Consider the following 23602-nt stretch of genomic DNA (forward strand, 5'->3'; position numbering starts at 1 on the left):
ATAAAGCATGATTATTATATAATCATAACATATTCATTTAAATTATCTTAATTATTGAATATTAACAAAACACTTGATATATTCAGTGAAATGGAGTTCATCATCCATATGTATTAACATTCGTATGAACAAAAATACCTTAAGCAAGAACATAGAGAATACAAATATTTATTAATCTCAATTGACAGACACACAACATCTACAGTCTTACATAACAATAAATACAACTTTATATATAGCTTTCGACAACGTATATATGTTCATAATCTATAATTTTATGCATAAACAAATACAAGTGCAATTTAGGAAAAATAAGAGATAAAGCTGGCAGATATTTCCTTAATAGGGATATGAGGGACAATACAAGGCTATCTATATCTTACAAAGAGAACTGCATAGCGCCGAGCTTTGACGCCAATTCTCCCCCAATCAGGAATGTTCCACCATACCAAATAAATAACCATTACCGGACCAATACTAAAAAACCGTGAAATACTTTTAGGTGTATCTAATTGCACAGTACTCTTCCATATTTTTTTATTTCTTATTTCTACTCGTACACACTTTTGGAGACTAAAAAAAGATTCACTGCTTCGAATACCCAGGTTGAGGCTGTGATTGACTGGATTGTATGTACTTGTAGGTGGCTACATTTCGGTTGTGTGCACTCCTGCATGTGCTCAATGTTCTTAATATCTTGCACTGCACACATAGTGTTCCTTGTGGACTCTAATGGATAAAAAGCTTATTACATCTTATAACCAAACCTCTCATCTTTTAAGAAGTTTAGCAGTTTATAGGCAATGTCTCACTTTCCTGCAACTGCACTCCACATCATAAACTAGCTGACACCATCCTTTGAGTGTCTGTTGGTAAAGACTCCTTTAGACACCCTCAACACTGTGTCACCTTCCACGTCTAGTTGCCAACTCCTCAGATCTGTGAGACTTCATACTAGCACCCATAGGAGTATGGCACACAAGAAAACAGGAAATTTAATGTAAATTCGATAGTCATGTGAGCACTGTTATGTATGTTCTTTTGGATCCTAGTGCACAGCCTCTAGATTTGTATTAAAAAAAGGACTATGGTGAGGAAATGCCAGCAAGAGAGGGAGAATCATTCTAACAGACGATGACAGAACCAGGCAGAAGGTATTAAATTAAAACAAACCCCTCACCAATAATTACGTTCACGCACGCGCATACAGACATGCGCACATAGCCATGCAAAGACCAGTTGACTATTACTTCTTCAAAACAGCATCACGATGAAGGGGTGCTGGATTCTGGGTGTCCTCCATGCTCTTCTGGAATACAGGAATACAGTTTCAGAGCCGAAAATGTATTCAGTGTTGGGGGCACAGATGGTCTTTGCATGAGGCACTTCCAGAGATTCAAACAGAACGTCACTGACTACCTTCTTTAACTGACTCTTTTTACGAGGGCTAACGGCTTGTGCCGCTATGAAAGGAGGCAGTGTCCCTCGTACGGCTGCACAACGTTACGGGAACGAAGCACAGACAGTCATGATGTCGATGGAAATAAAAAGTTGTGAATTTAACCTTTATATATATATATATATACACACACACAAAGATAGACATGTTCAAGTTCTTCTGGTGAAAGTGTATAAGTCTGTGGGACTGAGTTCTTGAGAGGCAGTAGTATTGCTGTGGTATTTTGGGGACTGTTGGGGGCCCCCCCGTCTTCACTGCCCCGATTTCCGTGGCGTGCCTACTACTCTGCGTTTCGCCTGGTAGAAATCTGTATGGGGGGGGGCAAGGAAGAAGTGAGTTTACCCAGTACATCATTACATCACACAGACAGACACAAATATATGTCACCACACCCTGTATGCATAAGCGCAGTTTCCTTCTATTGAGAAACGTGTGAGTCATGACTTACTGTTTAACAGCCTCCCCCTACTGGCTACAAAGTGAACAGCAGAGGACATGACTGAACATGCCCTCCTCACCTCTGATTTTGCCCCACTGAAGATACTACAGAGCGTTCAGATTAAGATATACGGCATATTTCCCAATTTTTTAACCATATATGTACCACCCCAAATCTCGTCTGTGCCAGTAGTCTCAAAGTCAGTTCATGGAGAGCAGTTGAGGTGATTGTTCCACACTTTATCAGTAGATACCTATATCTGTCAGTAGTCTATTAACTTGTCTTTCGGTAGTCTTATCTTTTCACTCCACCGATGTAAGCAGTTGTATGATTACACACTTTTTTATTACAAAATGTTGAAAAACAGGGAAAAAATGCATGCTGATATTTCACGGTTGCCCACACACACACCTGTGATGTTGGTCTGTTTCCTCTTCAGTCTTTGGCTGTGGTTCTTCTCCGGTGTCATCTCCAGGTTTTGGGGCTGCGTCTGGCACCTGGTGGGGGTGCACGGGACGTTCTCCTTGTCGGTCGGTCCCGACGCCGCCCGCGACGCAGACGCTCCGGGCCTCCGTGCGTCGGCCGAGCCGACCAGGCGGGAGCGGTACAGCGCCGGCACCCGGGCCCCCACCACGCCTTCCCACTGGAAGTCTCCGCCCTCCATCGGCGTTTCCGTGGCGAAGTCGAAGCCCCAGCGGCGGGAGGCGTCCTCCAGGTCCTTCCGCAGCAGGTTCCGGCACTCCTCCCGCAGCTGCTCCCGGTCCACCGGGCCGAAGAGTCTCCGGCAGGTCGGGCCGTTCCCCAGCGCCGTCAGGATCCGCTTGTTGATGGTGGACATGGTTCTGCACTGGAAGGGGTGAGAGGACAACCAGAGGGTTAACATCTCAGTAACACCCAGCCGCTTCCAAAAGTCCTTTTTTACGAGAGGGTACGCGTTGTTCCTCTCACACTGCGCACACGCCACTGCGCACACACTTCACACCGCATCCTCACACCACACTGCCCAGCGCACGTGTCACTAGGTCAGAAGGGACTCACAGCTGCAGTCTTACACGGGAGCCGTGACAAACTAATCATATGTTCATCTCCAGAGTGACAGCTAAATACAAAAATGGTAAAAATAGTTCCTGATTTAACATTCAGTCTGTTTCCCCAAAAATGAAAGTGATGAAAGTTCTATCTCTTTCCGACACTACCAAGGCACATAAGCAACATATTTTAGCGTTCACTGTGAATAACTGTCCAACACATTCTACAAAACTGCATTATTTCAGTATCAGAGGAATAGGTTATATTTTGTGAGTAATGCTTAATGTACAAACAATAAAATTAGCCAATAACATAAGTACAAGTAACAAGTACAATATCAAAGAACCATTAACCAACTTGCATTCATGTCATAAAAATATAACCAGAAGGATACAATTTAATTTATCAACTCACCATAGCTAATGGTCTCACGCTCTGTACCCAAATGCACTTCAGGCACTGTTAGGTTATTCCTTTTGAATGGTGCAGCATTTAAATGATCTGGTTTAGGAGGAATTCCTACTTAAAGCTAAGGGGTTGGGGCAAGTTAGCCCCGCCTGCAATGACAGCCTAGTGTGACTTGACATGCCTGAGCAAATTCCCTTCAGCAACATGTAGGGGCAAGTCCTGAGAAACAGCTTTATCATCATCCTACAATTAGCACAGACCTGTGATATCTCACTATGCCCTCTAGAGGTCACCATTCAAAGTGGCATTGTGAGAATGGAGCTTTGTGTATGGGTTTAGAGGCAGCTTTACAAGTGCCTGACACATACACACTAACAGATAACCAATTTCAGATAAAGACATGACGGAATAAGTTTTAAAAAATTACTTCTCAACAACGGTTTGTTTTGAGCAGGGCACATATATGAAGGAATTAGGTTTTTAAAATATTACAGTCCCTTTAACTGATATCAAACTAACACTTCTCTTAAATACAGTAGGTATTGAACTAAGAATTAATGTGTTAACTGCTATGTTGTGGAATTTACCATTGCTGTTCCCCCAAAAAGTTTAACATTTTTTAAGTTTTAAAAAGTTTTCAAATTAAACATTAAATGAACAAATCGTGGAATTATAATCTGCCAAGTTTGCTAAGACCTGTTTTTTCTGTCTTATCTGGCGATACTCATCAGAGAAGGATAAAATTCAGAAAGATTTCATTTACATTCCACAAAATTCCCTCACATTACCTGTGATGTGTCTAGGTGGTGGCAAATTAAATCCTGTGGGGTCACCGTCAAAGTCCTTACGATCCTTTCGTGTTGCCTTGGGTAATCACTTATCTAAGTTACTCTGTCTGAAGCCATCACAAAATGAAGAATGAAACAGTCTCATGATCTCGGGGTAGGTGGGGGATTGCCCAACCTGTCTGTGTATGCATATAAGGAAGTGAGAGGAAACTCAGTTAACTGGCAGGATGTGGTCAGGGACACACTACGTCTACACTACGTTTGGTCAAGCATGTCATTCACACCATCAGACTCACCACACAATTAATCAGAATAGTATGTCTGCTTAGAAGCAACATTGGATGAACTCCCACTTAATCAAATAACCAAACTGCTGCCTCTTTTAAGGAAGCTCTCCTTTTTTGAATCCCGTCAACAGATCAGGGAGGGGCAGAACAGTCTGAGATAGCAGTTTGGGACATGTCCTTAAGGACCAGTAGGCATGTCTACTGTGTCAGATACTGTGGCAAACAATCCACCCAGGTAATCAACATAGCAAAAGGAACCCAAGTGATATGATGTCTGCTTAGAAGCAACATTGGATGAACTCCCACTTAATCAAATAACCAAACTGCTGCCTCTTTTAAGGAAGCTCTCCTTTTTTGAATCCCGTCAACAGATCAGGGAGGGGCAGAACAGTCTGAGATAGCAGTTTGGGACATGTCCTTAAGGACCAGTAGGCATGTCTACTGTGTCAGATACTGTGGAAAACAATCCACCCAGGTAATCAACATAGCAAAAGGAACCCAAGTGATATGCTGTGTTGCTGGTTTTGTATTCTGTGTTTAACAACCAGCCAAGCTGGCTTGAGAAATACATCATATATCAGTCACATGTGAGGTCATAAAGTTTCAGGGTCACAGAGTATTAATATTTCACAAACATTTAAGAGTTTAGTTCCACTAAATTCTTAGTACCCTAATTTATTAGAGTGCTTAATCTCTTATGTTATGTATACTTTTGACTCGTTTCAAATAATCGTCAATTTCAAGAAGATTGCTATATACTTTTATAAAACTGAAAACATGCGGAAAACATGACTGACAGAAATTTTATTTCGTTATTTTTCTCACGCCTACCATTTTCAACATTACCTCTAAGACGAGCGAAAATAGAATAGTTGTATTGGTGTAAGTAACAGTGGTCGTTGTCTTGCGAGTAGTAATGAACTGTAAAAAAAGAACCAATCAGGACTGAAGTGCTGTCCCCTTCAGACCTCTTGAAAAGTCATACGTCTCTGACGTCAAGAAACTGGGCGGGTCAACTGGGGACAGATTCAACAGTGCGGCGGGAAGGCGAGAATCTGCGTGATTGGTGACACCGCACAGAGACGAAAATTTGCCCCCGCCCATTTTCTGTTCTACACGTGAACTCGGAAAACGTGGTAGCGAACCGGCTAAGTTCAGACAGGGGCCAGAACTTTACCCACAGCTAGACGGGAATCTCGAGAAAAAAAAACAACCAAAAAAACTCCGCACTGGTACAAAACGAACAGGACCATATAGTTTAATGAGATCGTAGGTAAAAATAAATTCAACACCTTTTCTGTATTTCCACTGCATATAAACACTGGTTTTGGTATAAAACACAGATAGCAACAAAGCAATAACTGAATAAAAATATGTATAATATAATTATATGTAACTTAAGACAGCTAATTATTGTTGGCCTTAAATATTCTAGGCTAAATAGGTTACTTTAGGTACTACTATACTACTAGTACTATAGGCTACTCCCCACTGTAGAAGACCCAAATGCATACTATGGGGAGAAAATGCCAATATTATCCTGTATAAAATGTGAAGTGTCACAGTTTAAGTACTTACAGGCTCTTGAACTAACTCGACATACCTTAAATAAGATATGGTTGTTACACGTAATTAAAGCTATTCACGTTAAAAAAAAGATGAATTCTGACAATTAAAGCATTACTATAAGTAGGCTAACTACTTGGACGACATTGACGCCAATCGCAAACGATAAAATATAATCACGCGTAATGCTACATGTTTTAAAATAAATGGAAAATTGCTTACAGTCTTTGAACTACGAGGTGTAGAATGACGTCCGGGAAGTCTGTTTTGCTTGAAGGCCGTCTAAAATGAATGAATGAATGGAGGCTGAAAAGTTGTAGATAGTCGCGAGCAGTTCTCGAGATCTGGAATGCTAAATAACTGTAATTTGGTACTTCTTTATAGAATCTGACTTTCGACTACAGTAAGCCAATTCTGCTCTGTCGAGGGGACCTTCGTATTATGTCTGGCTATTGCATATGACCAATATTCCACCCGGGCAGTTAAGTTTATATTACTTCGGTGGGCGTGGAGCCCATCCAACTTGTGTACAGGCGGAGTCTATACGCAAGCACGTGCTACTATCCTCATTAAACACACGTGAATTCATTCCTCAAGATTCTTTTTCCCGGTTTCAGGAAATACCGGTTGGCGTCGTTTCCATGCCCTCCATGTGGAGTTCATTCCTGAAACTCCAGAGCTCTCCCACGCATTCGGATTGTCCCAGAGAAGCAGTACAGACTATTTTAAGACCAAGCTTTTTCTGATGTGACGCTAGTTTTACTTTCTATACTTGGTTTTCGGCTCAAGGAAACGGAATGTGGCAGCTAGCCTACAGCCGTGAATTGTATTTTATTTTTTTTCGAACGCTGCAATAGCAGTTTTTGATGCCTGTGGGGTTGGTTTGGAAGTTTGCCTATTGACGTTTTTGTAGTAGGTTAGGGAAAAAAAATTAGCTAAATTCAACGAAGTAGCCTATTTTGGAAATCCAACAAAGATTTAGCCTTACTGTCTGTTTAGGCTGGCCTATATCATAGAGTTGATTTTAGACTGTTGTGGATGGGAAGCTATTGATAATTTCCCAAAGCAAAAAGTCTTGTAAAATCACGAAATATCCTTTGGGAAATCCAATTGTCTGTTTAATGTTACTAACTGCAGTTGGTTTTAGTGTGGCATGATGAGCATCTAAAGCTATTCATGGTTTCATAGAACAAAACAACATAGGCTATATGAAATCAAAGAAATAGCACATCGTTTTGAAAAATCTAACTGGTGTACCAACGTCTGCTTGCCTAAATAAGCACAACTGGTTTTAGTCTGCATGTGGATGGACAGGATTCATAGAATGAATAAAGTAGTAGCTTTATGGGAATAACATTGTCGTGCCAACTTTTTATTAACAACTGTGATTTTAAACTCCTACAGCATGTAGATGGGAAGCTACTGATGGTTTCATAGAGAAAAAATGTATACAAAAGTAGTTTCCTTTTTGAAAATCAAATTGGCCATACCAACATCTGTCCACACAGTTATCTTGACTGCTGCACCATGTGAATGGGAAGCTATTCACGGTAACAAATAAAAAATAAAATAATAATAATAAAAATACTATAAAGCCAATTAAGTATTGGGCTAGAATTTTTTATTATAATAATTTTGTTTTTGCAGAAAAAAGCAAGATGCAAGTGAAAAAATTTAAAGTCTAAATATCCTTATCTAATATTTGCTTATTTAGCATACAAATGATAAATTAACAAACTTGTTTGAAAATATGTATGATAGAAACTGTTTCAGTGCAAAATAACAAAATACATGAGACTATATACTAGTCTGATGTCCAAAAAGTAAAAAAAAAAAAAAGAAAAAAAAGTCTAAATGTGCCATTTTTCATTCAGATGGATCTGAAAGCATGTTCATTCAATGGCCATGGTGAAATAAACAAAAAAAAAATGTGTTTGAAAACATTTAGGATGAAAAGTCTGTTTCAGTGGAAAATGAGTGAAACACATAAGACCATAGTATTCTAAAAATCTCTTTTTCAAATTCAGATGAATGCAAAATCATGTTTGTGCAACAGCTACAGTAAAATAAATCAATACAAATGTGCTTGAAGGCACTCACTATCAGAAGTCTATTTCAGTGGAAAATCAGTAGCCAAACTACATAAGACCATAATTGAATGTCCAAAAAGTAAAGAACCTCTAAATGTATTTATTTTCCCCATTCAGGCGAATGGGAAATGGTGTTTAATCATCAACCACAGTGAAATCAATGGATGGAAATGAGATTTATGATAATTTCGGACATCTAGTTTTCAGTTTATCCTCTTTGAGAGACGGACTCTGGCAAACTTGCCTCTGATTGATCTTAGGAATGCTCTCAATCCCTGCTCTCCCCATCCACAAAATTAATGTCAAAAGAGACATCCTTGGGGCAGTTATTCAAAGTGAGGGTCTTCCAAATATATACAACCCTGGGGTTTCCTGGAGTTTTCTCTCATTTCAAAGTTTTATTTATTTTATTACCTTCTGGAGGGAATACAGAACACCCAACCTACTGAGGGCCAAAGATCAGCATGACCAGAGAATGCCACAATGACCATGGTTCCTTTTTATTACAAGTTTGAATGCAAATCTGTGACATTTAATTGAAATCACTCATTGAAAATCTTAATGTCTATATAGATAATGGTCGTTGAGGCCTTATAGTTGAAATCTACATGTTTAGAAGAAGTTCCAGTTTCAAGCAGAAACAAACGTGGTGCAATTTGGTTTTGTCACATTATTTTGAAAATATTTTGCCTGAAGGTGGAGATTACAGCTGGATCGAACAACGATTTGTCTACAAATATCACCTCTGTTGTGAGAAGAAGTAAAATGTCCATGTTTATAGAGGTACTGAATAACAGAGCAGGATTACGTCCTAATGTAATCATGTTTGGTCTCGTTATAAAGAAATTAAAACAATGCAAAATACAAAAGTCTAAAGCCTTGTCTGAAAAGGGGAAAATACCAGTATATTTTTCATTCAGATAGATATGAAATCATGTTTATTCAAACTCCACAGTGAAATAAATGAATAAAAACGTGTTCGAAGGTATATATGATTAAAAGGAAAAAAATTTAAAAAAAGAATATATTCTTATGTCTGATAAGGAAAAAATGCAAAAGTTCTAAATATGTAATATTAAGGTGGATGAAACATCTTGTTTATTCAACAACTATGGGGAAATAAATGAATGCAAATGTCTTTGAGACACTTGTGATGAAAAGTCTGTTTCAGTGTAAAATAAGAAAAATATATAAGACTATATATAGTGATATAACTAAATGAAAATAGATTTATGTCCAAAATGCATCGTGGCACAGACATGTTGTCTACATTTTTAAAAAAAACTTTAAAAAAAACAAAACAAAAAACAAAAAACATCTCAGCATCTTTAAAAGAATCCCAATTTCTAAAAGCCCATTCTCATTTTGATGGAATGCTATTGAAAATTGACAAAACAATCTACAGAACAGTTTTTCCCAAAATACAATTGTTGTAGCAAGACCTTGGAGGCCCTTTACAATAAACTTCATTTCAGATATTTAAAAAAACTTTACTTGAGATGTGCCAATCATCTGGATGGGACGTTATTGACAAATATTTGTTGTGATGTTTATTAGAAACTATTGCACTGTGCAGTTTTATTACATTCCATTGCAATCCACGGAAAGCCGTGAAATTTAATGTCTGTCAAATATCCAGCATCCAAAATGATACTTACTGTTGTCCCAGTCTCCCACCAGCTGTCAAAATTGCACCGTAATTTAAGTGAGCTCCACCCAGTCAATATGTTTTCAATGGGGGTTTGTTTATGTCACCAAGGGAGTTTAGTAGCCACGGTATCAGCAGTTTAATCCAAGCAACCGCAGTGTAGGAGAGTACATTCTGAACTGTCCTTGGCAGAATGCCCAGCTCTTCGCACATTTGCCTACGATAAAAGAAGTCATTCTTTCAGCCAGAATGGGAGACTGCCCCGTTGCTGCGTTGATGGCTGATTAATGATTAGGGGCTCCTCATTAACCACACTGATGTTTTTGTTAAATTATGAACAAAGCTTAATAGGAGCGTGAACTTTGTTTTTTGATCAGTCGTGAATGCCAGTTTTGTTCCTTTGCCAGATATTTAATTTCTTTTGTTTGCATCCCCCAATTAAATGAAAATTCCCACAGTTACAGTTATCTCAGATTGTTTTGGTTGGCTGCATTTCTTGCATATCTACTCTTCTGAGATGGTGAGAATCCTGTGGGTTGGGGGAGGGGGCGGTGGTTGTGGAAATATCTTATTTCAGTACAAGAATTCTTCTGTTTGGAAGATGCCATAATACAGGGGCGCACTGACCATCAGCATAGACTAATCTTCACAGGTAAACATTTTTAAACAAAATTTTACCACAGTGCACTCATCCGTATGAAGGAAAATGTCCTGAAATTAAGCCACTTGTGAGCTGAAATGTAATGTTTTTTGTAAATGAATAAAATATTTCTTGGAGGAAAAAAAGCAACTTCTTCTTTCACATTGTTTCCCAATTAACTAGCACCTTGTTAAATGTCCCATTGAAAGACCAAAGACGGAACAGGAAGACACTTCAGTCACAGAGGAAATGTTTTAGGGCATCCCGACAAGGTTCCTTTAGGTACATTGTCCTATTCTTTGTTTGCATGTAAACAAGGATTTTTTTTATTTTAAGAAACCAACAGAAGCATACGGGCATTATGTGATTGTATTTTTGGCTGCTGACACTCCTAGTATTTATTAAACAGCAAGTGTGCGTGTCTCCTAACTCAATATAGTTGGGAGGTCATTATACCTGGGCCATTGAGTGTGTGCTACAAATGAAATAAATATAGGGAAATGAGAGGAGAGGAGATGCAGGAACAGCTGGGGAATAGATGACTAAATGATCAGCAGAATTCAGTTAAGTTTGGTGTGGTTGGGTCGTCCAGCCAGGAGGACATCAGCAGTTGTCCAAATGGGAGATTACTAAGGTCTCGCCCATTTGCCGGGTGGAGCAGGAGGTTATGATTTTTGATTCTGAGGAAACAATCCAAGTATATATATTTTTTTCATTCTGAAACATTTTATGTTTTTTTTTTTTCAAGGAATGTATGCATTGTCTTTAGCTGTATAGCTTTATGTAGCCACTCTAGGTGCTGTATGCAACTGTGCTACACCACTTCCAGTAAAACACTGACACTGACTTTTCAGAGTTAACTGGCACTGACTTTTCAACTCTTGCTAGTTCAGTTCAGGCCATGAACGTGGTGGAGCTTGATTAAAAAAAACCCTGGGAGTGGCGGCTAGTTTGTCCGAGTACATTTCTGAGAGTTCCCTGCGAGAACTTCTCGTTGTCCTGGACAGCCCTGAGTCACGCTGACACGCTGACGTCAGAGGGCGTTGAGCAACGTGAAGAGAAGCGCGCGGGATTTTGAGTCTGCCTCGGACTCCCAGACCGGTGTTTCACGTGGAGCACGTGCACCCAGTGGAACGTGCGTGCGTGAGCTGAGCAAGGAGGGGGGTGGGGAGGGGGGTGGGACAGCTTCCACGCAATTGGACAGGCCAGGGGAGCTGGTGACTCAGAAAGGGTGGGGTTCAGTGTGCAGAGGACATTGTCTCCCAGTCTTGTGTATGTGTGTGTGTGTGTGTGTGGAGGGGGGAGGAGGATGAATAGCATTCCAGGCTTGATTTAGGGGTGGATTCACAGCTTTCTTCTCTTCTTAGTGAATAGTGGCCCCAAACCCCCCTTCCCCAATTGCCTATCATATTTGTACTGATAGAGTAGTATATCTCTCTGATGAGTAGGACAAGAATGCTTTTGTGATTCTTCAAAATATATTATAAACAATGTTTTACAAATGCAATTGTGTACTTGTAAAAATGTCCGTAATTTCTTTGAGGATTCTGTGAGTTATTACTGAGTTATGCCTATACAATTACACACTATAAAATACTTCAACCAAATAATATATATTTGTAAATAATATAATTCTGTGCTAGCCACCCACGAGAAGCATTTATATAAATTCCTAAATTAAAAACAAGCACAATACCTATATTTATGCTGGAAGTTGAGCCAGCATTAAAAAGTCTGGCAAGCCTGAGAATTTAGTCCTCAAAAAAAAAAGGAAAGTACCGTGAAGATGTCCTTTAGTTGAGCTGGCAGGAGTGAATTATGGGTAATTCGGTGAAAGGCTGAGCGGGATTTCTCCACAGTGGGAGAGTAAAGGAATTTAACCCTTTAGTGTACCTTCAGACTTGTACAGAACAAAAACATGTGGCATGAGATAAGAGGATGTTGATGCAGATGTCTTTCACCTTCTAAAATGTTAAATAAATCCCATTTTTGTCTTTGTCTCAATATCTACTTATCCCACCATTTTACGATATAACTAAGTCAGTTTAAATAGTTCTCCCTGTTAATAGACGAGGTCCGCTTCTAAAGTGTTTTTTTTCTGTGGTTTGTACGTATACTGTGCCAAAAGTATAGTATCACATAATGCAATCATGTATATCATTAAAGGGAAGTGACTATCAGTGCTAACAGTGATGTGCTCTGACCGCTGTCAAAGGTTAATTATGAATCATTCATGATTCCACTTGCTCCATCAGTTACATAATAGTGGCACAGACACTAGCAATCTAGCAAACATAACAGAAAATGGAGGGAATTTGTGAGGGGCCTCTTATAACCTCGAACCAAAGGTGTGTCTGAATTGTGTAACTGCTTACTGTGTTTCCAATATTTAAGATTACTTAATGTATAATGTAAAACTGAAATAGAAGTAATAAGCTGAATCATGAAAGGCCTCTTAAAAAAAATTTATTACGTAAATATGTAGATAAACTGATTTGGAAGCATACAATAAAATACCCACAACTGAATTACATACTCTTCTAGACACAAGATAAAACATTAAACTTGTAATGAATTATTGGCTTAATTATATTGGGCCCATGCTATGGACATTATTACTAACATTATGTATTAGATTTAATAGGCATCTGGAAGCAGAAAGCAGAAACTTTAAGCAGACGTGTCTGAAATAGATCCTCACTATCTTTAGTTAAATCATTCCTTTTTAAATCAGGTGAGTCTTGAGCAAAAAAATCTAATGATATGATTTAATGATGTATTTTGCCTTGATGAGAAATCTGTTCAGACCTACAGCACATTGTCATAACTGTAATCGTTTGTATTTAAACATTACAGAAAATATCCAACAAAACCATGTTTAAATACCACATTCAATCACTTTTTATAATTTGATCAAGGAGAGGGGGTGCCATGTTGCATCCCAATGTACTGTATGTATTCAAAACTCCACATGATGCTATACTAGTGCCCTCAAAAAAAAGCCTAAATATGAAATGTGGGCTAGTAGGATAGGTAAAATAAGCCACAGTCTTATTTAAATCATTTGAGATTTATATACGAGTTGTGTAAGATTCAGATACACCACTTTAAACAACACAGGCAAGGTTTTTTGGTCTCAGTTTTTATTTTATTTTTTATAAATCAAACCTATGCACACTTTGGGAAATGGTCTAAAGATTACATTTTTAAATGTAAAAATCAAAGAACAATTTAGTTCTCACTTTCCTCTCCGACTAAACTCATGGGGGCTGAGTAGGGGCATGTCCCATTACTTTTAAATCCTCACGTCCTTTCCTCCACTCCCCCACTACCCCTTGTCTCCTACCCAGGAAGTATGTGGAAAGGAGGGGAGGCGACGAATTTGAAGCCACTTTGCCACCCATACCGTTCTGTGCTCCAATACTGGAACACTAGAGGGAGGGAGCATACAAAGATCGGGTTCCAGGGGAAACGGAGGACACAAGGTGGTAGTAGAGGAAAGGAGGATCCATTTTTTGAATGTTGGAACGCAGCCTCGGACTTGTCAGGCGTCATGTGAGTCACATGACTAAGTGTAGTTATGCTGAGGTTGTACCAAACAGTACAAACAGGCTAATGATTCATACATCTATTGTGGTTTTATTGAGCAATTCTTAAAATGTGAAAAAAAAAAAAAAAAAAAAAAAACCCATGACCTTAAACTCTCTCAAGTCAAAACCAGCACAGCTGCACCCTGTAAATAAGAGGTAAAGCAGCATAACATCCCCAAGACCTGCTCTTTGTAACCTTTCCATTTCTCTCTACAAAAATAAAATCATCAAATTTGTTTTTATTTAATGGTGGAATCCACGGAGCCCTTCAATTGATGATGAAAAGAAAAGCTTTTATCGCCAATACGTACAGCGCGAGTTTAAGTGAATACTGGGGTTTCCACCACAGCAAAGAATAGCACACGCAAAGGGTGGCCAAGGGAAAGTGCGCACATCCACATGAAGTACTCCAGCTATACCTTTTCCCAAAAAGACGTGATTTTTAAGGGTGGAACCGTAGTTCACTGTAGGATTTCATTTCACACAAACTGTTTTCATAGAGCATCCGTGCAGCAGGTAACACCTTGCCACAGCCGATCCTCTAAATGATAAATGGTAAATGGACTGCATTTATATAGCGCTTTTATCAAAAGCGCTTTACAATTGATGACTCATTCACCCATTCACACGCCAATGGTGAAAGGCTGCCATGCAAGGTACCAATCAACTCATTGGGAGCAATTAGGGGTCAGGTGTCTTACTCAAGGGACAAAGCAAGACACCTTTAGGTTTTGACTTCATTTCATGCGAGTGTCAAACTAAAACGTCATTTTACATGTTGTGCTACCCCTCTTAAACACAGAATTTTACTACAGTCCCAAAACATGCAAGATGTCAAACTTACAAATGGTTTACAGATACCCGAGTGGCCAAAAACGCAAGTCACAAGACAGAAGTGATGAGCATATTAATCTAGATTGACGTTGGACTGGCAAGCCAATGAGATGCCTCAGTACCTCATGGCCAGTTGTTTTTACGATGTTGCATTTCAAACAGGTGATTGGCTAGTTCTTGGCATGCGCAGGTAAATCAATCGCCGTTGAAGCTATTGAAAACGACTCGATGGCATAACACGCTGTAGTATTCTGTTCCTCGTAGATTAATGGCAGAGTCCCTGAAGATCCGGCAGTCACATCCCAAACTCCTCCCTGGTGAAGGAAGGTGCGCTGAGGTGCGCTAACTTGGCACAGAATAGGAAGTTAAATCGGCTTGCAAAGACTGCAACCCTTTAATCTTATGTTTTGCAATCACTCACACGACCATTTGTTCACTGGAGCGAATCATGGTTAATATTCAATCCGAGACCTTGAGTGCAGTCCACAGCGTCGCACTACACATCCATACACCCAGCCGTAAATTTAAGCCGCAACAAAAGCAGTGCCCTTGAGCTGTACAACTACAAGGAATGAATGATAAATTCCATCCATACAATGCTTTAAATGCTTTGGTACAGCACAGTCAAGAGACTTGTGGGCCCTCTTGGCTGAGCATATAACATGCCCAGACACGGAAAACTTTCTTCACTACCATTGATAGATCAGCATTCGGTTCAAGTTCAACCCTCTCTATAAGACCCCAGTACGTCACAAATACCCTATAGAAAGGGAAATGGTGACTAGGAACAAGGTATTCACTGTCAACGAGACTCACGTCAAATTTGTGATAAAACCTGGCAAACAATGCCTTAAGAAATTAGGCTGAAGTACGAAACAGAAGACATAAGAAAATGCATCTAAGGAATTGTTAAAGTACTACCCCTAAATGTTTAGTTTTTTAAACCAGTTTACCATCAAAGTTTGTGACCAACTTAAAAGGAAGGGTTTTCAGTAATGTCACAAGTTCTAAATTTGGTTTACACTTACACTACTAAATGCAAATATACACTACTTTCTTCCAATCGTGGCACCTATTTTGATTTCTCAAGTAAACCTGCCCTCTAGTGTAACAAGTGAGTAATTACAACCAGTCTGTAATGTCAGTGCGACTGTGCACACACAGGCTGAACCAAAAAAATTTACATGCTCAACCTGCACATAGTAGAACAAGCAGAGTTTACTCAGCTGTCAGATTTATGCACTTCACCTATTCTGAGGATTTTACCATCTATCAAGGTTCAAAATGCATTTTCAGTACTTACCAGACACTGCCCAGCACAATACTACACCAGAGCCAAGACAAATGTTCTGTATCCAGCTTTAATTCAGAGAACATTAACAAACAGTACAAACAGCAAAACAAAAAAGAAAATAAGAAAAAAAAAAAAAAATTGTTGAAGGGCATTTCTTCATTACACCACAAGGTTTGCTTCCTCAAGCTCGCGGTCATCATCCCATGGGGGGGGGGGGGGGCAACCCTACAACTCTGGGTATTACTGGTGTGAAAAAACAAGCTCCTTAAATGCAACATTTACAAAGAATATCATAAGCACAGGGAAAACTGATCACATTACATCTTGGGACTGCCTTGATAAGTTTCTGACGAAAGCAATTTAAAATAAAAAAGGAGGAAAAAAATGTTGCCTGAACATCCAAACCCTTTACCCCACAATCTCCTGTGTGTGGGGTTTGTCCGTTGGACGAGACTGGGCTTAACCCCACATGCTTTTCACAACTTGATACATTCAGTCCTCAGTATACACGAACAGACACGGAACAGCTTTGGAAGAGAAATTTTAAATGTCTGTGCAAGTGGGTATGGAATGCTGCTGGGGGGGGACACTTATTACAGACTAAAACAGTACTTTTGTGTGGAAAGCATTTCACCTGCATATACCCACTTATATACAAAATATGAAGGAACTAGGTACCTTGTATGTCACCGGAAAAGCAAAAACTAAACCGCTAAAAGACGTTTAAAAATAAAACAAACTCCAGGGCTCAAAGTCCATGACATCGATCTAGCTAATGGGGCCACCGCCTCTTTGCCACCAGCACGACTTCCTTTCTTTTACTTCCTGTCGGTGGACCTAGAACGGCTGCAAAAAAAAAAATAAATAAAAAATCAACATTAGACAACGAGAGGTAAACACGATGATTTTTGTGGCCACGTATTTCAGCAAGACAACAGAAGGTAACATGCACGTGTAGACTACCGTATCGAGTACACATCGAGCCACATTGCGAATGATTTCTCATGAAGATTCAGATTCGCAGCAGTGTGGAAAGAGGTGTACGCCTGCGTGAGAAAACGCTCACCTTCGCGACCTAGAGAAGGAGCGTGATGGTTTGTGGTTCCTGTCCCGAGACAGAGATCTTTCCCTCCTACGGTCTCTGGAGAGAGATCTGCAAAAGAAAAAAGTTAAATTTACCCTCCGATAATCAACTGTTCAACACAATACAATACAATACATATCACACGATACAACGGTTTCCTTACACCAGCAGTGCCATTCTGAGAAGCTTTCAATGCTGGAGTAATATTCTGTACCACTAAAGAGAATGCCCCAATATCACTTTCGAACAAACTGACTGCATTTGCTTGGATAGCAAAACGCCTACATTCAGCATGGCACACATGCCAAAAGATGAGGTCATGCAGAGTAGATGGTGATCTACTACCATCATGATTTCAAACATTTTACATATAATCCCTTGATGGAAAACTGCTCATCACTTGATTATGTAAACTGCTTCCAGGGCCATGTGGCCAATGACAAAAATAACTGGTTCCTGATCATGCAAACCACAAATTCTCATCTAGATTTTAGAGACAAAAACAAACAAAGAAAACTTAACATGTTAAACTCAAATGAATTTGGGGGTAAGATGTTAATATGTAGACTTCCATTCTATAACATCACAAAAATAAACAAACAAATACAAGAGCCAATGGGGGGGAAAGCAGCGAATGAAATGGGCTTTACCTGCTCCTGCTACGGCTGAAGCTCCTCCTACGTGGGGATCTGGAGGGGGAGGGGCGAGAAGACCGAATGTCACAACGTGGTGGAAGCACAGTGGCGGCCCTCAGTTACCCAGCATGCCTTGATCCTGAACACCCCCTCCCCTCCCCTCCCCCACCCAACACTGCCCTTCCGTTACTGTTCCCTTTCAGCAAGGACACGCCCCTCAGTCACCACTACTCCCATCACCTCTGCTAAAGGGTGGGGGGGGGAGGGAAAGGAAGATTCTGGAAAACAAGGTTTCCCCAAAGGGCTGAGGGCGTGACTTTTTCAATTTCAGAGATTCATCTCCCTTGAGTTCTGGTTTGGCTGGTAAAACATTTCAGCTCCGAGATCACAGCAAGGTGAAATCTAAAATTCGGGCCGGGAGCCTCTCATACTTAACCTCAGTGGCCGAGAGAAACAATGGAACAAGGGAGAAAGAAAAGCGGTGTGCTTCAACACCAATTAAAACTTAACCTTAGAGTGGATTGCAACGAAAATCCAAATTCTGAGAAAACGGCATGGTCACAGCAGAACAATCTAGGAAAAACACTTTTACACAACCGCACACACAACCAAGCCAATGGCCAAATCTTTCAAAAGGAGAAATAAATGAACACTGATTAAGAAATTCTTACACCATCTTAAAGCAACCTCTTCTAAACTGGGTTTAAAGGTGACGGCTCTCCGTAGACAATCCAGGGGAAGCCAGAAATTTTGTGGGGCAAAATTTAGAAGGCAACATGGTCCAAATTCCCTGGATGAAGGGCCTCTCACCTTTAAACATTTGGTCAAAAGAAAAAGCAAACCCTTTGCCTTGAAATAAAAATGAATCTTCTTATGTAGCAGCTTTCTCTTCACTAATAACTGTAATCAGCAGTAAACTGTACAAAGCAGGTAAAACTTACTAGTCTTTTGGTTTTCAACAAGCTAGAAATGACGAAGGGGAGGCCAGACTGGCAGCCAGGAAGGTAGAATTTGCTGAAAAGGTTTTGCCAAGATGCTGCGAGCTGATTAGTTGGCTGGCGGATGGGGGCTGGCTGTGGATTTTTCCTGCTTTTATCGGTTAGCCGAGGGCTGCTGCTTGTAGGTTGATGTGTAGACATTTGGAAAAGTAAAACGCTGATTGGTCGGGAATGTGAGGTAGGCCGCTGCCGATTGGATTAAGGTTGGAGAGGAGGCTGAGAACAGCATGCTCAGGAACCAATGGGCGGTGCAACCTGACGACTGGCCATGCCTGGGTCATGTGATACGACACCAGCCAAGCTGATTGGGGCACGCTGGTCACATGATGCTGAAAGAGGGCTAGTTGACTGACTCAGAGGGTGGTGAGAAGAGGCATGGTGGTGACTCTGAAACGGGGTTCATTTTTATTAATATAGATGGTAAATAAATAAAGCAACCTACAAAAAAACAAAACAAAAAACAAAAAAAAACAAAAGCTAGCATCACAACCAATCTATACATTATCAAGTCTGCTCCTTTTTGAGAGAAACTGCTGTACGGCAATAGGACTGGGCTCAATTCTTCAAAATTTACAATTAGAGCAATTTTTTGGGACTCCAATTCTTGTTACCCACTTATTGTTTGTTGTAAAACAGCAAGCAGGGCTCTCCTGTGTTTGCCCTTCTCAGCCTTAACAGGGGGTAATTTCTAGCAAAACATTTTCACGAAAATGTACAGGTTTCACGTACAACTGTTCCAAGCAGCATTTCCCACAGCATACAAAATCACCCAATGGGTCCATAGCCACTGACACCACACCTTGTTCCGCGCATGAATGAGCCCAGTCTTATTTCACTACACCTTGAAGACTCAACAGCCCCCCCTATTGAGTTTAATGTTAAATGGCTAAAAAATGACAATGAAGATGAAAACTGCATTTTTAAACCGCATGCCTTTCAGATTAGCACACACAGGGCACTAGGTTATCCCTACTGCCAATTTGACTTAAGGACAAAGGCCAATCAGTACAAAGTACAGAACAACAGGACAGGCAACTCGGAAGGAATAATATTTTGAGAGTAGGGGTTGAGGGTGGGGGGAGGGGGGGGGTTGCACATAGTAACAAGCATCAAGGTTTTTTTTTTTGGTTTTTTTTTAAAAGCCAGTTTTAAAATGTTGATGGTGCTATGGGCAGAGACAGTGATGGCGGTTCTGAGGAGCCAGAGACCGGCGGAGGCAGTTTGGGGGGTTACCTGCGCCTGGCCGGGGGGCTGCTGCGGCGCCGGTAGTCATCCCGGGGGCGTCGGCTCCACGAGGGGGGTGGGCCCCCCCGACTCCGCGAGCGCTTCTCTCCGTTGGAAAGCTCCACCCGCACCCTGCACCCGCACAGCGTCCTGACAAGCAACAGCAAAGGATTTTATCAACCAATCAGCAGACAGGCGTTACAACGCACACAGCCTTCCGACATCCAAGTACAGTCTTGCAGGGTCTATCACTCTTCCCGAAACCTTCATCTTTTACAAGTTACGGGTTTATGATTATCCTACAGCCCATTAACTGCAAACTGTAATAGGCTGTACAAGAACGTTTTTTTTGCATGCATCAGTTGTTCCAGAAGAGACTGCTTGTGACACAAGTGTTCTATACGATCCTCTTGCCCTTATAACTGTGTACACTGACAAAGGCAGACCCATCAGCAAAATCACAAGCAGCTCTTTCCTTTCAGGCTCGAGCAGTCATTTCCTGCCTTTCTACAAAGGCCTAAAAAAACAAGTGAAAATTCACTTGGAATGAGTCGCGAAGGAGCTGAAAAGAGCAAAGCAGCCAAACCAGCCAGCCCAGATTTAACAGGCCAAGTTACTACAGGACTAGCAGCATACACAAAAATTAAGTCAGCAAATTTTTTTGAGAACTTTAGGGTGAAACAGCAGCAGGATTTCATACAAGGGTATAGATTTCACTGCATAGCCACACACCATTTACAGAGACAGCACACACACACTCCTTCGGCCCTAAAAATGACTACAGAAGTTATTTTCAACACGCTGTGTGTATTTTGCGTATTTTGGAGTTTAGCAAATGCTCTCATCCAGAATAACATAGACAGATAACTTTGAGCATATAATGTATTGATATACCTGGATATTTTACGGAAGCAACTCAGGTTAAAGCACCTTACTCAAAAGTACAGCAACTGTGCCAAACCTGAGAATAAAATTTACCTTATAGTCCCCAAGCATCATGCTACACAGATTCATTTGTGCCTTGCCAGGAGTACAGCATGTTCTTCATTAGTTGTCCCACCCACTTAAACAAATACCACTGCACAAGAGGATTGCGGTTGAACTACTTGCACTGGGAACGCCTTCAGCAAACGGCTTCCAGAACACCCACTGCCACAGGCTTAGAGTTAATCCTAGGCCTTAGAAAGTTAGTCCTTGGTTTTTAAACATCACTACCCATGATGCTGTTCACCAAGCATTTACCTTCCGTCCAGCTCTCTCACGGCATCAGTTGCATCCCGGGGGTCTTCAAACTCCACAAAGGCGAAACCGGGAGGGTTCCTGGCAACCCAAACGCTACGCAAAGGTCCGTAATAACCAAAGGCCCTCTCCAACTCCGTTTTATTTCCATTGTTCCCCAGATTCCCTACGTAGACCTTGCAGTCAAGAGGACAATCTCTATGCATGCTCGGATCTGAAAAGCAAAGCAAAATCCCCCACAGGGAACAGATTCAAAACTTGGAAGCAGGATCGTTTGTGGTTTAAAAATTCAAAGCACACGAGCAGCCATCTAGAGTTGGGATTACTTCAAATGATCTCAGAGATTATAGGAGGGGACTTTGAGGTAGAGAAACATAACATGCAGGCCCCCCACTACAAATGTGAGACTTAAATCACATGAGCCTAGACAAAGCTGCTTTCCCACAGACAGACTGGAAAAGCTACATCAAACAGTTCCAGGTCAGTGCTGTGGACACAGACTATTTTATAGCAATACAATAAATGCAATGAAAAGCAACATTGGCATGCAAGGTATAAATAAAGATGTAATTACCTCCCATTGCAACAGGCCTCAATGCTCTAAACAAATTGTTACTCCACAAACGTCTACCAGAAACTGAAAGAAGAATTTGTCCATTTAGATTTTCATGTATTACACATTTCCCACACATCACACAAACATTGCAACATTAGAAATAAGAAATGCACTATTATGGCAAACAAACATTCATGATCAAGGTGTGTAAATTTGGCACTTCACAATTAGTTCTCCCACACAAAGCCACATCCGTACAACAATCAATGGTTTATATGCAAGCTGATGTCCGACAAAACTGGTTGAGTTTGGGTCGGCTACAAAGGGCCAGCGAATGGACGACGGCGTACAGGTGTATGGTGAGGAAATGCGTAGCACATGGAAATGCATCAAAGCAAGTCCGCTGCTCTCCACTGCCAGTGCAACCGAAACCAATTAGAACTAGCTGATAGATCGGATGACCGTGTGCTTCGGGGTTGCGGTGTCCCACTTTCTGTGGTTCAACGGATGACGACAAACGCCGGCTAATGGCGGCCCTTCAAACCTACGGTTGGCATAACGTTGCGCGTCCAAACCAGTGTCGCTAGACACGGCAATAAAACAATGTGTATATTACCCGATTTATTAACAACTGCAGCTAGTTATGAAGTTAACAACTGCAGCTAGTTATAAAGTTTGCTCAAATGTACACGCCCATCTTAGTTTGTCTCAAAAACCACTTGGTTGTGACACGAATCTGTTTCTTCCAGCGAACATCTTTTCATTGAAGAAAACGAAAAATCAACCATCAGACTGGTTATAATATGCGTAACGCTACATTCGTCAATTGCAGTACTAGATGTCCAGGTAGCTAGCTAGTGAAATTTCTGTAAAACCAACCATTCCCAAGCCACATGGAAACGACTCAATTAACCAGCTAGCTAGCTAACCATAGCTAGTTCGGCTACAGGACGCAGGACAAAGCTAAGTTAGCGAAGATAAATAGCAAACTTTAGTTCAACATGTGGAATCACAAAACCAGCTAACTCAGCTACAATCAGTGGTTGCAATCAAGCCTGTTACCCAATCGCTTTTGTTCGTTCAATGATGCGACCAAAATGGCGAACGGGCTAGTCTGTGCACAATAAGTATGGCCGGGCACCTACACCGATAGGGTCATTGCCTCGATTAAAACCTCAATCACATAAATTATGAATAAATATTAAATATATTTAATAATGTGAAGGCACAGGTGCGTTATTCCAATTGAGACAGTCAAACAAACGGAGTTACACTGAAACCAAGCTGCGTAGCAATGTAGTATGCAAAATTGAAAAATGGCTGCCGCCTTCACACAATGGCCCACAGCAAAATGGCTAACTGTTGAACTAACATTTTTTTCATGTTATTTCGTAAACATTTGCTGAAACAGTGCTAAATTTATAACACACATTGAGCATTGAAAATACATTACACCACATTAAATTTCATTGCTTACCGTAAACGTGCACTCAAACGGCCCTGTTCGACGACTGCCCTCGAGTGCGTATTTTCCTCCTCAAGGAAGCACGAAATGGCGTTTTCCGGAAATCCTCGCTCGATAACACCGCCCTTACGCAGACGTACTTCCTACATAACGTATAGTTTTCCTTACGTCGTCATTTAGACCTATCGAAACAGCGAGTTCTTTTATTTTTAAAAAATCCCGTTGCTACACGTTAACGTACATCTACAGCGTTTTCCTATTTTTCCTTGTGTTATTGGTACCTTTGGGAGATAAGGCCATTTGTCAGGACAGAGTATTTGTAGCGTAAT

At 40.7% G+C, this 23602-nt stretch overlaps 2 protein-coding genes across 5 annotated transcripts; both read right to left on the reverse strand.

Annotated features, from left to right (window-relative positions):
- Positions 1-152: 152 nt before the first annotated feature.
- cdkn1a (cyclin dependent kinase inhibitor 1A) lies at positions 153-6501 on the reverse strand. Of its 3 annotated transcripts, none has more exons than XM_064305360.1 (3): positions 6199-6501; positions 2310-2745; positions 153-1766 (listed from the first exon to the last, which is right to left on the reverse strand). In XM_064305360.1, the coding sequence occupies exons 2-3, from the start codon at positions 2734-2736 to the stop codon at positions 1711-1713; spliced, it is 483 nt and encodes a 160-aa protein (XP_064161430.1). In that variant the 5' UTR covers positions 2737-2745; positions 6199-6501; the 3' UTR covers positions 153-1710. The 3 variants fall into 3 exon arrangements, with proteins under 3 accessions (XP_064161430.1, XP_064161431.1, XP_064161428.1); XM_064305361.1 differs by lacking the exon at positions 6199-6501 and adding an exon at positions 4124-4470; XM_064305358.1 differs by lacking the exon at positions 6199-6501 and adding an exon at positions 3342-3764.
- Positions 6502-16121: 9620 nt separating this feature from the next.
- Positions 16122-23440, reverse strand: srsf3b (serine and arginine rich splicing factor 3b). 2 transcript variants are annotated; one of them, XM_064304701.1, is made up of 7 exons: positions 23286-23440; positions 21827-21889; positions 21256-21466; positions 20023-20163; positions 17807-17845; positions 17139-17225; positions 16122-16918 (listed from the first exon to the last, which is right to left on the reverse strand). In XM_064304701.1, the coding sequence occupies exons 2-7, from the start codon at positions 21831-21833 to the stop codon at positions 16891-16893; spliced, it is 513 nt and encodes a 170-aa protein (XP_064160771.1). In that variant the 5' UTR covers positions 21834-21889; positions 23286-23440; the 3' UTR covers positions 16122-16890. The 2 variants fall into 2 exon arrangements, with proteins under 2 accessions (XP_064160771.1, XP_064160770.1); XM_064304700.1 differs by lacking the exon at positions 23286-23440 and adding an exon at positions 22159-22182.
- Positions 23441-23602: the final 162 nt, after the last annotated feature.

This window comes from Anguilla rostrata, chromosome 13 (genome assembly GCF_018555375.3).
Source record: "Anguilla rostrata isolate EN2019 chromosome 13, ASM1855537v3, whole genome shotgun sequence".
Lineage (NCBI taxonomy): Eukaryota > Metazoa > Chordata > Actinopteri > Anguilliformes > Anguillidae > Anguilla > Anguilla rostrata.